The 15,567-nt window shown below is 43.8% G+C and overlaps 1 protein-coding gene across 4 annotated transcripts in view; it reads right to left on the bottom strand.

Annotated features, from left to right (window-relative positions):
• The window catches only part of LOC106660176 (sn1-specific diacylglycerol lipase alpha), a 76,884-nt gene that overhangs the window by 51,576 nt on the left and 9,741 nt on the right, over positions 1-15,567 (bottom strand). For 3 of the 4 annotated variants that reach the window (XM_023459337.1, XM_023459339.1, XM_023459340.1), the window contains exon 2: positions 13,494-13,970. In XM_023459337.1, the coding sequence (XP_023315105.1) occupies positions 13,494-13,588 (95 nt within the window). In that variant the 5' untranslated portion in view covers positions 13,589-13,970. Of the gene's footprint in view, positions 1-1,485; positions 2,321-13,493; positions 13,971-15,567 lie in introns of those variants that run through there. The other variant, XM_023459338.1, reaches the window with a different exon arrangement.

Below are 15,567 nucleotides of genomic sequence, written 5' to 3'. Positions count from 1 at the left end.
AAGTGACCGATGTGTACACATATTCAGAGACTCGGAGGCTATTCGTCGTCGTCGTCATCTTGCCATCTTCACTCGAAAGTGTGTAACTGCTGCAGGCCTGTATAATGGAGCAGTTCATACTCTCTCTCTCTCTCTCTCTCTCACTCCCTATCTTTCTTTCTCTCTTTCTCGTCTATGTGTGTGTATATTACACAGACACGCGACTGCACGACGAGTAGCCGACACATAGCCGAGAGAGACGAGATGCCAATGGCCTTTCTCTGTGTATTATATACATAGAGCTACTACTCGCTGACGCTTTGTACATACAACGTGTAGACTCTTATCGGCCCACAACGCCGCCGTGTGTATGTATATGTGTTTGTGTATGCAAAATATACACAACCCCGTCGTGGCTCGACAACGACGACGACCAAGCGTCGCTTCGCTAATACTTCTTTCGCATGCCTTGCAGTTTATTTTTTGTCGCCCCCTCTTTTATCGGTCAGCGGAAAAAAAATGATGTAAAAAAATAGTATATCGCGCAAGCTTCTCGCGCGCTCGCTTATACTTGCGCGGGCAAGATTGTCTAACGCCGACAGCGTCGCCGCACATAGCCACTGATGCACATATATATACATAACGTTTCATAATATTATATACAGCGATAAGACGCGGATGCATTAAAGAGAGAGATGTAATGCGCTTGGATAAAAATGAGATGAAAAAAAGAAGAAGAAGATAATCCATTACATCACTCTTTTTTTTGCGTACCGAGTGTCTGCGTTAGATAAAGAATTTCCTTTTTTTCATCGGTATTCGTCTTTGCTATGTTATACTCGCTCTCGATGCAAATCGCATTATCGAGGGTCAGACCTACCGACCAGCGATCCCTCGTGTAATAATAATATTAAATTCGAATGCGAGCGAGCTCCGACTTTGATCGCAGCCGTGGGCAGTAGCGCACACACACGCATGTAAGAGATTTATAATTAAAACACAGACAGTCTCGGGCTATTCTCGCTTATGCAATCTCTGCGTATATAATGCGTTAATAATATCTCTCAGTAAATATATGCTTAGTTTCCTAGTAGTTTACTCTTTATACATATATCTGCTCTGCAGTAGCAGCTCTTGTGTATAGCTGCCTCTCTACGCGCGCCCGCAAGTGTCAAACAGAGCAGAATATAAAAATAAAGAGCAGCAGCTGCCGACGCCGCCGCGGCAGCAACTCGCTCGCTCATTCCCTTCCTCGACTCTCTCGAGAGGTAAACAAACTCGCAGCTCCGCGCTTTCTCTGTCTCTCTCTCACACTTTCCCTCGCGCAATAGTGTCTATATATAACGTACAATTCTTCTCGGTGTGTATGAGCTATATACTGCACAATTCTAACCTCTACGGGCCAATCTTTAAAAGGAATTGTCAAAGGGAGCTATAGAGGATGCTGCGCACGAAAATCGTCAATATATACGTCATATATAGTAGCATAGGTCGTGTGTCGCTTACTGTGAGAGATGGAGCGTCGTGAGACAAAAGCCCGGCACGTAGAGGTCGTCGCTTCCGATGCGCCAGCGCCGACCGAACGCTACGAGGCTCGGCATTGTGTATTATACTTTTTTTCTGCTACAGCAGGCAGCGGTATAAGCTGTCTGGCCCGCTGCTGCTGCTGCTCCGAGACGATGATTTAGTTGGACCCTTACACCGGCTGCATCAGCAGTAGATTGTTATTGTTGTTATGGCGTGGACGAAGATCACTGCTCGGCCTTGTCACGGCCGTTGCCGCCGCCGCCTCTGCTGAGCTATTACACTTATTATTTGACAGGCTCGTCATTGTGTCGCTGACACTGCCCAGACACGACGATATATCATCACATATTACACGGAGCACAGACACCGAAGTCGCGATTTCGCACGCGCGTCGCAGCAACAACAACAACAACACACATATACACACACGTACACCCACGCGCACGTACAGCACAACTTTTGTTATTGCACGGGACGGATCTCTTTTTCGCTCCGGCGCGCGAGCACGATGTTATATATAAATAAATAAAGAAATTTGACGCGCGCGAGCCGACGAGCCGTGCAGTGTGTGCGCGATGTCTTCGGCGCTACACATATAGACATACACTGCGGCGGCTGACGATGATGCCGGCGAGTATAAGCTTTGCCGCTACTCTCTACACACAGTCTCTGACTGCTATTACACGTTCTATCTTATGTACGTATGTATTGTGTATGCTACGCTATGCACTGCCTGCCTGTGCGTGCAAAAGAGAAAGATGAAAAAGCTGCGCGCCTAAATGTGCGCCGTGGATTTCAAATGTACGTACTCTCTGCTACTGTACTCCGCGCACAGAGTCTCTCTACTATATGTGCACTCGAGCAAGTACAGCGGCAGCAGCAAAATACGCATGGCTGCGTGTATGTATATGTGAGTGTGTATGTAGCGAGTGTACCGCACACAAACACGTATCAACACTTTGTGCTCGGAGCATCGAAGTAGAGGGAGTACAGAGGAAGGTGGATATGGTAGTGGTGGTGGTGGTGGTTGTACCATGGGGCGACACTGTAGCGTGCGACTGCTGGCTGCTAAACGACCCCGCCGCGAGCTGCTGCAGACTATACGTACTATATATAGCAAGCAGAGAAGCTTCGATTGATATGTCTCTGTAAACGCCATGCACGCGTGTCTATAGGTAGTAGACAGCGAAGGGCTTTTTACACGGCATCGAGGGTATTTTTTACGTCAGAGTTGATGACGATCCTCGTTTACTTTCATTTTTTTTTCTATTCGTTGTTGTTGGTATTTTTTTTTCGTTTCGTTTTTGTTTCTACTTTCTGTAGGTCCGTTTGTCTCTCTCCTCGACGAATTGCACTAGACTTCACCAGAGATGGACATTTGCACTGCTGCTGCTGCTGCTGCTACGATGCAAAAACAAATATATGGATATTCTCGAACGCCCCTGGTTTTCTGGAAAATTGAATAAGCCGTTGAGCAAGACCAGATTAGAGGCTACTACTGCTGCTGCTTCAGCTTTAACTGCACTCCTCGGCGCCTATACAACGAGAGCCGCGATTCGCTCGGCTCTTCGCCTAGTATTAGACGTTGCATATTCATGCGACTTTGTTCAAATTGACGCGCAATTTCGCAACTGCCAAAGCATAATAATCCGTTTTCTTCAATCATCTCGGCATTATGTCTCATGAATATTTCATAATGCGCGATCCGAGTGTGTGTTTGTGTATATAATAACATTTATACGGCGCTGGAAAAAATTGAAAGTTGGAAAATTTTCTTTCGGATTAAAAGGATTTTCATCGAGTCTTTTTGTATATAATACAATCAAGCCGTAGCTACAGTCTCGAGCGAGCTCAACAATTTTATTTAATAACAAAGTCGATCGCGCTTACAGCAGCCGATCGAGCTCTTTCATTTGCGATCGACGACGAAGAATAAATTGCGTGCGCCCAGCTTTATACGTATGCATTATATAGCTCGGAGCTTTGGAAGGAGAATCACGTCGTTGAAAAATTGATTAAACGGAGAGCAGCTCCTATTTTCCTTCGATAACGGGGTATTATTACACGAAAGGTAGCGGAAAGAAAGAGAAATGATTCGTCTATCGTCGCTGCCACGCTGTGCCAGCTAGCGACCGATTTACTCCTGTATTACACTGCGCTAAATTACCCATTTTTCGCGAAAATGAACTGAAATCTTTGTGACTTGCGAGTAAATTATTATATACGCGAACTGCGAAACTATTTCGCATCGATCTCGAGCTCGTCATCGTCGTTATCGTGTCTCGACTCCTTTAATTAAGATTGATGCACCGATGACTTTGTATTTATAATATAGTAACGCGTTTCTCGTCTTTAAGCTTGTGTTAATTAATGGAACGGCAATATTATCTCTGAACTTCGCGTTGCACAAGCGACAATAGATAAACAAGATGCGGGCGTGTTTTCATTATTGCAAAAACAAACAAAAATTGCGAGATGAAATAAATGATACGTTTATCAGGTCATTCGAGCAATGTAGATCGTTACATTTAATAAATCCTCCATAATTATTTTTAAAACCAGTAAGCAGCCATTAGACATGAAACTACTCTATGATTTTCTTTTGTAAATAAAACTAAAATAAAACTGAAACGCAAAAATGAAAGTTCATGCAAGTTAATGAATTTACTTTGTTTTTTCAAATCGGTCCCTTGAAAAACACGAGAAATCTACAAAATTTAATGACGTCAGACATTAAAATATATTACAAATATATAATTATCTTCATCGCGAGCTTTAGCTGCCAAGCAAGCATTCCACGAATCTTCGTTTATCAGCCCCGCTCGATGATCGTTTCACAGTTGAGAATCCTCACACTTCGTTTGCCGGATCGAGACGAGATTTCAGACCCCAAGGCCGGAAAAATCCTCCCAAAGCCACCTCGCACAGGTATCCGGCACAGACTTTTTTGGATCCTTCGAGCGGCAACGACGATAATTTTCTCGACGCCATGAACTCGACGAAGTCCGCGCGCGTGAACGCTTCTTCCGCCTGTTCGGGTTTCATCTCCATCAGCTGGTACAGCGACAAATTGGAACGGATCTTTGTCTTTTCGGCTCCGCTTAAAAATTTCTCGCTGTCGCGCCAAGTCTTTACGATATCCTCGGTCGAATTCTCGAGCAATCCGTGCTTCTCGAACAATTTCTGGACTGTCTTGACGTCGCTTTCCACGAGTTCGTAATCTCTTTTCTCAAGATGCACGATGACGGAAAAAATGGCAAACGCCAGTCTCGCTTTGAATACCATCCAATTTTCACGAGGCCTCTGCGTCAATCTCACGCCAAAGTAATCCTCGGTGGGAAACTTGAATCTGGACAGATTAGCACCATGATCCAAAAGCACAGCGACTACGTTCGGCATAAGACTCGCCACGGCCCATTGGAGCGGTGTCCGGCCCAAATTATCCATGGCATCGACCACCAACCCCGTCTTCCGCATGTTTCTGTTGACCAAACACTTAACCAAGTCCCCGCCGTCGTCCAATCTCGTGCAAATAAGCTGAAAAGAAGGTGGCTTTACGTTCGCGTTCCTCGGCTGCACTTCATTAACATCAACTAGGAATCTTCTGCAGACGAGGTGCAGAGCGGTCAATCCGTACTTGTTCTTCACGTTCGGATTGGCACGGCTTCTCAGCAGCAAGTCGATTATCCTCCTGTGGCCGTACAGGGCAGCCAGGTGCAAGGGCGTGTCGCCCGTCTCCGTCCAGAGGCAATCGGGATCCTGTCCGCGATCGAGGTACTTGGAAACGACGTCCTCGCAGCCGTACCTGCAGGCCACGTGGAAGTGCGTGAGGCCGGACTCGTCGGCGTAGTTCGCGTCGAATCTGTTGTATATCTTGAACAGGTTGGGCGCCGTGGCCCAGTCGCGAAGCCAGCTGTGGTCCATCAGACGATGCACCGGTGTGGTGCGCCACAGCAGCGGCTTGCCGTCTCGATCGAGCTCGGGCTCGTCCCTGTAGCGGATGCGAACCACGAACTTGACGAATTTCACCGTCGTCTCGTTGTTCAGACTCACGGAATCCTTGAGAAGATTCTCCATTTCTTCCTTTTTCCAAATGCTTGGGAAATTCGGAATGTCGATCGTCGCGTCTTTGATCACGGAATGAAGCTTCTCGAGAAATGCTATTCGGTCGGCTTCGACCCCGAAGTTCACATTTTTTCGTAATTCCTTCAATTTGCGCTCCATGCGCTTGGAAAAGTTAGCGGCCATCGTTTTGTACTCTCTCGCGCACACACAATGCAACAAAAAAGTCGCTCGTTAATATAAAATATATTTTTCACTTTTCACGAGAATCACTCGCTACAGTCAATGCGCGGCTTCGTGACGTGTACTGGACTATAGATACACACACATACAAACCGTCCGATCTACAAGAAGAGAGTGTAAACACGCGTTCTAACTTATACTTACGTATCGTTCGAATAAGCAACTTGCGTGAATATTCAGAGAGACAGAAATACCCGACGCTTTTTTTTACGAATTCACCCCTATATATGATATACCCAACGGACCTGAAGAAGTTTCATTTAAAAAAATTCAACCATCAGCCGCTCCCTGTGTAAATATATAATGTATGCGAGCGACTTTCAACGAGGAGCTTTTTTCATTTAAATTTATCGTAATTGTTTACGTAAACGCTCGAGACCGAGTTCCGTGTAATTCGCGTGTAAGAGAACACGAACGAGACGCGTATAATAAAAGCCGAGATAGGTGCGCGCGCCATATAATAATATACGCAAATGTTTTCGCTTTTAATTTAGCTAATATTGGATTTTTATTTTGCCTTTTATCGCCTCTGCTACGAGTTCGCTCCAAATTTTTTAATGCACAATTAATCCTGCCCAAGCGTATCCGTGCGTACCTACTCTCTTTGGTACATATAATTGAATTGTTTGTCGAGTACAGCTCTCTCTCTCTCTGCCGAAATTCAATAAATAATTTTATAGTCCGCGCGCGTTGTATGTAATACGCAGTAATATACCTTATGCACCTACGTGTGAGCTATATGCTTTTACAGCTTTTACAGCGGCCGCGGGGGCGCAAGCTCGGCTCGCACACATAATTAATAATACCGTATGCATATATACGTACGTATACTGCTTACAGTATACACTTTGAAGCGCGCGTTACTTATCGAGATATGTAGTGCGTGCTGGTAGTACGGCGTTAAAATTACATTTTCACTTTGTAACATGCAGCTCTCGCAAGTGCGAATGTGCTTTACGACAAAAGTATACGTGAGTTAATCAAATGTTTACCAAACAATTTTTCAATCGAAAGCACGGGGGTGTGAGAGCTTTTTTACGTTTACGCGTTATCGCGTACTTGACTTACTTATCTATACACGCGGACGTCGTTTTAGTCAATTTTACCCGATTCATCCGCAGCTTCTCTCTACATCTTTATCGGGGAAATTTCGTGTTAAATTAATCACGATTTGGCCGCCAAATTGCTGGGAAGATCTAGTCCGCGCTGCCGTCACTCGAAAGCACACGTCGCAGTACGTACGTAATACGTATCTGTGTATGATATCCTCTCCAGGCAGGCCTTCGATCGGATTGCAGCTTATGACATCGGCCCCGAGTATAATTATGAGCGCCGCGGCGCCTATTATATCCTCGACAGGTCCTATTGTCCCGCGGGTCCGGAGCTTTAGATCTCATAAATATACACATGTATTGAAGCTCCGAAGCTCGTGCTTGGATGCAGCCGATGTATATACGTGTGTGTGCGAAATCAATACGCGTCTTATTACCAACTGCGAGTTATATATACCTGGAGATATATCGCGTGTACTCGAGAAACGCGCGGATTTATGGAGATAAAGAGCCGTGCGCGGCGACGTCTTATATATATTATGGGCGCCACCACGAATATTGCACTCGAGCACTGCCGTATATAACTGTATATGTGTAACAACTGTAAACTAGATGGTTATTCAGGCACGTCGTATCTCTTCAACTGCTGCTGCAGCTCGTAGAGTCTATCGCTGTAATGGCTGCGGAAATGTTGTTTACGCTCTCTCTCTCTATACTGGCGTATATGTACTACTACTACTACTACTACTACCGACTCTCGCGTGCGAATATACCGCACACAAGTACTTTGGTGCACACAGTCCACGTGTAAACATGTCACTGGTTTTTGACTCTTGTTGCCGCAGGTACGCACGCATGGAATTAACCGAGCCGCATTGCAACTATGGACAGGCGTTTCGAAAGCTCGACGCGAGCTTGTAGCAGCAGGACCGAGATCGAGATTGGCTTGCGTTGACTCGTTTTTTTTCCACCTCAAACTTGTTATGTAACATAATATACGTATATAGTGAAAGAGAGAGATCCCGATGGAAATCAATGAATCGGTAAACAGATGCATACGCGTATTATGCGAATACGTTAAACCCACGCGCTCAAGTGCATTTACGTATACAGTTGCGGTTAAATGAAAATGCAACGGATATACGATTGAAATTTTATACAGTAAAGTACGTATATAATATTGCTCGGTCGCTCAAAAAAAAAAAAAAAAGAAAGAAGAAGATGAAAAGCTGCTGCACGTGCGATGAAATCATCAATTAGATGGAGCGGAAAAATAATATTTTTTCAAAGGTAAAGCTCGTTGAACCGTGTCTATCGGTTTTTTCTTTATCCAGCATACAGACATACATATGTGTGTACACGTATATTACGTTTATATAGCCGTATACACGAGCGAGTGTGTACCCGATGTGCCCAGGATATATTTGTGTTTATGTGTGAGTTCGATCTTTATACATACTTTTCTTATAAGAGCAAATAAAAAGATATATTGAACAGGAGTGAGAAAAATGGAGTAAGTAGTTTTCGTGTGCAGCGTACGTACTCACAGGTGCTGCAATGAAGAACTTGCAAGCGTATTGCGAACGAAAAAAAAAACCACGAAAAATGACGTAAAACACATCCGAAGAGGAAAACGACGTTGATTCTACGCACTTACGAAAATATAAAAGAAAAAGAAAAAACAATAATGACAATAAAAAAATGAAACGCACTCGTTCTCGGTTGATGCATACAAAGAATGGTAGTACGTCGTAATATAGAAAAGGACATTCGCGTTTTTGTGTATTATTTTTTTTTATTCGTGCGCGCCCCCCCGAATGCGAGTCCACGCATGGAAAATAAAGACGCGCGCGCGCTCGTACGAGCCAGATTTCTCGTTTTTCTGTTTTTTTTTTTTTTTTTTTTTTACCGACGAGAGGATACAAAGTGCGCACATTTGTCATATTAAAGCTTTTTGGCAAGAAACCTTTTTCCGCGTATACGGCTGGCGAGCTGTCCGTATGATGTATACGGCGTGGATGGATGTGTAGGTATACACGTGCGAGGCGGCGCGTCGACGCACACACGTCAAAGGGCTGAGGGCGCACGATGTTCGAGATAAAATCTCGCTCGTTGTTTAGCGCGCGGTGACAGGCAGAAAAAGAATTTATTTTAAGAGATCGATAAACAGCTGTTTGAGAATAGTACTTGAAGTGACACTTCGAGAGTGCTACAAGAAAAAAATTAATTCAAGCGAACAAACGAAATTTAATTTAAAAATAATTAAAATTGATTAAATGTTAAAAAGAATTCATCCATAAAGGAAAATGAACGGCGAATTTCATTACTAGTGAGAATTTAAATGTTCAATCTTACCTAATTTTGCACGAAGAATGGATAAGAAGAAAAAAGTCGAAGATTCGTCGCAAATTGATGCGCAATTTAATACATTTTACTCTTAATGATATATGTTCATAGAAAAATCATAAAAGTTTTTTCTTTTTTTTTAAATCTATTTATTTAAATAGTATAGAAAATCTACTACGTTTAGAAACACATTACACAAAACTGTTCATCATTTTCATGAGCTCTGGCTCGTGGCCGCCAAACAAATATGGAATAAATCCTCGTTCAACAGCTTCTCGTTGATCATTGCACAGCAGAGAATCGGTAGCCGTTGTTGTATCAGCTCCAGGAAAGACTCCAGTGCCCATCGCAGGAAAAATCGTCTAGACATTAACTCACACAGATGCGCAAGACAGGCTTCGAGAGACTCTCTGCGGAGGACCCAACCTGTTCGGTCGCACGCGTAATTGAAGTAGTCCTTGTATGTGACTTGTTTCGCCGCCTCTTTCGGTCGCAACGGGATCAGGTCGTAGAGCGATAGAGTTGAAGTAAACATTGCCTCTTTCGCTGCTCTCGCGAATTTCTCGTCAGCATACCAACTTCTTTCACAATCGGCCCACTTCTCAAACAATCCATGCTTGGCGAATAATTTCATGATCGTAAGGGCGTCGCTTCGGTTCAGTTCGAATCCTCTTTTTTCAAGTCGTTCAGCGACGATGAAAGCGTTCGAAGCTACTCTCAATTTAAAATCAACGTCACATTCCGGAGGCCACTCTTCGACTTTCTCGGCGAAGTAATCAACGGTAGGAAAAACGAAGCCGGACAGATCAGCGCCGTTATCCAAGAGTGCATCGACGGTATCGGGCAAAAGATACGCTACGGCTAATTGCAACGGAGTCCGATCCTTGTTGTCCTTCACGTTGACCTGCACCGTCTGATGTTCGTCGTTGTTGATCTGTAAAAATAGCCGCGTCGAGTAATCATCGTCTTGGCTGCTACAGATAACGTGCAGGGGCGTCGATCTCTCCCCGTTAGCCCAGTTCAGATCGGCGCCTCTACTCAGCAACAATTCGATCACCCTCTTGTTGCCATTCTCCATAGCCAAGTGTAGCGGTGAATCACTCGTTTTCTGCACGAGGAGATTGGGATCCTGGCCGAGCTCGAGGAATATCTCGACGACGCGTTCGCAGCCATACCTGCAGGCCACGTGGAAATGCGTGCAGCCGAACTCGTCGATGTATTTCACGTCGAGCCTGTCGTAAATGTCGAATAGATCACCGATGGGTCCCACCGTATAGATCGCGTGCCTATTCGCACGATGTAGTGGTGTGGTACGACGCAGCGTTGGCTTGCCGGCTTCGTCGACGACGTCAGGCTTGTCCTTGTAGCCAGTGAGGGCCACGAATCTGATAAATGATTGTCCTTCGTTATCGTACGGATTAGTACCCATGTATTCTATGGAATACGAGAGGAGCCAGTCAATTTCTTCGTCGAGAAAAATGTCTCGAAGATCGGGTAGTTCGCCCTCCCAATTTCTGGTCAACGAGTCGAGTTGATGAAGAAATTTACGTCGCTCTTCTTCGATCTCCCAATTGACCTGTTCGCGCATACTTTTCAAGATGGACGTGGACGCCATTTTGAACTCTCAAACACAAACACAGTCGGTTGTTATATGAAATCTTTTGAAATGTTTTTCACTTTTTTCACGAGAATCCAGACACTAACTACAGTCGATGCGATCTTCCTTTGTTGTTTACGCAGCAGCGTCGTAACGTGTACTGACGGTTGACAATTCGAGCGAGCAACTTGCACGAACACGCGCAGCGAGAGCGAGGCGTATGACAAGAGTAAATAGAGAGATGGAACTACACGTCGTTCAAGCATTGACGTTATAAAATGCTCGAGCGCTGCTGCAGTCAAATCTTGCGTGCGACTGCGGCCGCAGCAAAAACCAAGAGAACAGACTCTATAGGCTCAGCACATGCAAGATCTCGGCCAATCGCAGCGTCTCGATGTGCAGCGGGCTTGCGAAGAGTCAAAGACGATACTGCAGAAACTGAGGTTGTCAGTGCCGGACAACGTATAGAGTCTTGTTCAGTTTAGTGCATAACGTTCGTCGCTTGGTATTTAGTAGACAAAGAAAAACCACACCGACTGCAGCAAGTGATTCATAAGTTTTCATAAGTTACAAGTAGTGAACTGTGGTTCTACGCGATTTGGCAACAAAATGTCCACTACACCCAACAGCGGATTCGAAAACGACGAAAGTGCAGACTATGTGATCGACGGAGACTGTTGGAGTGAACTGAAAAGCATGCGACAAAGGGTCGATTGGGAAGTGGAAAATGTGCGACACCCATTTTACCATCGTGTTTTACTCTTGATTGATAAGTGGAAGGGACCACTTCCAAATCTTAGAGCCATCTTCGAGCCAGAAGATATTGATAGGCTTCTGGTGGAGGAAGTGAAGAACATGGAACAATCTCTAAGCAGACCTCCACTCGTCCAATTTGTGATCAGAACCGGCTACAGAGACCATCCCGACGTTGACCAAGACGGCAAACCGCTGTTGTGTCGCACCACAGCAATTCATCGTGCGGCCATGCAGTCGAAATTTGAATGTATCGATAATCTATTCATAATGTACAACAAACTCGATGTAAACTACGTCGACGAGTTTGGATTTAGCCATTTTCATGCCGCTTGCATGTCCAGGAACTACCTCATCGTCCGGAAATTCCTCGAACTCGGTCAGCATCCGGATTGCGTCGTTCAAGAATCGATCGTTAGTCTCGCTCGTCCAACTTTGTTCTTGGCTCTGGGTGATGACAAAAATAATTATAAGTCATCTTGGAGAGGGAATGTGGTTCGTTTGTTGCTGAGTAGTGGCGCAATCCGAATTTGGCAGACGCGAACGGAATGACACCTTTGCACGTTATTTACAAGAGATTAGACGACTGGGAGAACTTGGCCAGGTTATTCTTCGAGATAAACGACGAAAGGCATCAGTTGGTGCAGGTCAACGTGAAGGACAATTTGGGCCGGACACCGCTACAATGGGCCGTGGCCAATGTCTGCCCAGATTTAGTCGAGACTTTGTTGGATCGTGGTGCCGATTTGTCCTGCTTCGATTTTCCAAACGAGACTTACTTTGTTCAAGATTTGAAGAGATTAATAAAATGTTGATGAGACAAGTACATGTCGACGAAAAACAAATAGTTTCTGACATGCTGACAATCCTCGAAAGTCTAAAAAAAAAGGGTACGAACTCAATAGAAATGAAGCTTTCACGGTAATGAAATTTTTCGCTTATATCGAAAAGCCCTACTGCTTCAAAGAGGATGTGACGGCGGATGATGACAGTGATTGTGATGCAATAGAACTAGTGTGCGCAATATGTCACTCTTATGAGACAACGCAATTGTGTCTTCGCCACGAATTAGCAATAATATCGAGAGGATTTTTTCGATACTGGGCGACGGAATTTTTTATGACACTGACATGCTACCGATTGCCAATTCTCTGCTGCGAAATGATCATCGAACGTCTGGAAAACGAGCATATGTTCATGATGTGCATAGCCAGCCAAGATCATTTAAACGATAGAAAGAAGTTGCAAAGATAAATGCATTGTGTCGTACCTAAGGTATTTTTATATTTATTTCATCCTTTCTTACGATACCACTTCCTGACTCTCATTATATAACCTTTTAATAATTTATTTTTCAGTCGACAACGTAAAAGAATTTCAAAGTTTACACCTGAATGAATGATGTTAAAATAATTTTATTGGGGTTATTCTAATCTCGTATTTGATCAAGAACATATCACTTAAAAATAAAGTAATTAGAATCAATTATGCGCTTGGGTAAACATCATTGAAGCAGTCAATTGAATTCAGATTATTATTTTGAATGCATAAATTCCAGCTTACTACAAGATGTTAGATGGTTGTTGAAAATGCAAAAAAGTATCGATAGGGATTAGACAAACGCACCATTGAAAAAGATTGTTGAAATGAAAATGAAAAAAGAAAAAAGTTTCAGATAACCAGTAATGCAATTTTCTGCTTCAAGATTGTGAGTCTTTATATATTTTTATTTACCCATTGCCCAAACTATGCCATAAAAAATCGATGGATTCGTCTGCACCTATCTGTTTTCAATTTGTTCATTAATTATTGATGAATAATATGTAACGAAATTTTTCAGTTTTACTTTATTCTGTATCTTCATTCATCCTTTAAAATTTAACTTCATTAAAGCATGTCCAACGCTTGTATAGATTGTAAAAAGATTGACTCACCAGACAATGTGAAGAAGAAACAAAAATCCGCCGGGCACAACGAGATCGTCGCTGCCGACGCTCCATCGGCGACGAAAAACGACGAGGCCAGGCATCGTCGTCGTCGTCGTGCTCTATGTTGCATAAAAATCCCTGCCGAGATTTACAGAGGGATCACCTCGTGCGCATTCGCGTGCGAGCGCATCACGTTGGACGAGGATGATGATTTAAAGCGACCCGCTGCGTTCGCCACGGCTGCGGCCGCTCGTTTATTATTACTCGGGCACTGTTGCTGCTGCTGATGCTGGTACTGAGGCCGCAACGATGGCGACGAGGATGATACTCGAGGAGCGTCTTCATTTTCGATATTGACCCAAGAGCCGAGCTTTCCACGAGCTCGAGATTTATCGTGACTACGTGGATGATGTAACATCGCTGCGATCGAGGGTATTACTTTTGCATTTTTTTTTTATCTCTCTTACTCTCGCTCCGTGTAATCTGAAAAAAAAACAAAGAAGAGAGATTTTTAAAAACGTTTGCAAAATACTTGAAATTCATAGCAAGCTCGACGTAATGCGTTGCCCATATTACAGAGAGTAAAGAGGAAAAAAAAGGAGCTCGTTGGAACAATTCGAAAGACTCGTACACGCGCATTAAGATCCCTCTCTCGTTTCATTCTAAAAGGTAGAATCGAAGCACGAATTTTTTTTTAAATATTTTTTTACGTTTTAAAGCTTTACGCTGCGAAAAAGCTTGGGAAAACAATGCAAGCTCGTACATCGTACACATATATGTCCTTGGCATCACTTTGTCTCCCATTCGCGAGTGTGTACGTACACATCATCTCGTATGTATGCGTGTGCCATACCTACATGTGTGCGAAATATTCGTGCCGAGAGTATCAACTCTTTTTTGCTCTGTCTGCCCACGGTGCCGCGTTTCAAATGTCTGTCTCATTGATAGAGCCATATATCTCGCCCTATTCCTCGCTCTCTTTCGGCGCATTGTCTCATCGCTGGGTCTCTCGTATACACACAACGTGTATGCCACCTATACACACCCACTACACCTGCGCGAATTCGATTTTCGAGTTTTTCATTTCCCATATAGATACAAATCCGCCGCACGTATAAAAATTTTTCCATTATCCGTGCGCCGGCTTATTTCAAGGGCTCTTTCCCTTTTACTTTTCTTCTTTATCCCATGCAGCTTTTCATCTCTCTCTCTCTCTCTCTCTCTCTCTCTCTCTCTCTCTCTCTCTCTCTCTCTCTCTTTCTTTCACTCTCGCCGTGGTGGCAGCGATGGAGGTACTTGGCACGTTTACTATTTACCCGAAAATCTGCCCGGGTTATCAAGCTTTTTGCCCGTGGCGGCTGCGTATACGTATGTGTACCTTATACATCTGTATATATATGATACTAGTAACTTTCAGGCGCGCTTCGCGCGCGTACATTTTTCAGTCAGTTTCGAAAAAGTTGCTATTTTGACCGTAGATGTCACTTTATTACGTTTCGACTCGAGTCAAAAGTCAGTCGACCAATCAGAGGCCGAATAGATTGGCTTCACTTTTAGGGTCATCATTATTTTAAGAGAGGATATAATATATATATTAGTCCACGGGACAGCGCCGATTTCGTGAAGTGATTAATACATGTCTGTAACTTCGGGAATGGCTTCGTTTCGTTGAGTCCGACACGAACCTCTTGTACGGAGTTTTGGTTCCGCTGCATTTTCAATGGCGCATGTGCGAAACATGCCAGATACAAACAATTCTCTTTCTTGATAAATATATAGTTATATTTAATAATTTTGGCCTTTCCATTTCAAACTATGTATGAAAAATAACTTGTCCGACGAAAGGGCTACCGCAATGAGATGGTCCGACGCGTCGAAACCCTTTGCCCTCAAGCATTATTGTTTTTTGATAAATACATACTTTTTTTTTCAATCATTTGATTGATAATCACCAATATTATCAAGTGCTCATAGTGTCCGACAAATTCTCTGCTGCATTTTTTCAGTCCGATTGATGAAATATGACTATAATGCGAGATGATGTTTTCTCATTAATACATGTCAGACTACAAAAGGACTT

This window comes from Trichogramma pretiosum, unplaced genomic scaffold, assembly GCF_000599845.2.
Source record: "Trichogramma pretiosum strain Unisexual culture from Peru unplaced genomic scaffold, Tpre_2.0 scaffold44, whole genome shotgun sequence".
NCBI classification, from domain to species: Eukaryota; Metazoa; Arthropoda; class Insecta; order Hymenoptera; family Trichogrammatidae; genus Trichogramma; species Trichogramma pretiosum.
The sequence above is the reverse complement of the archived record's forward strand: the minus strand, read 5'-3'. Positions and strand labels throughout refer to the sequence as shown.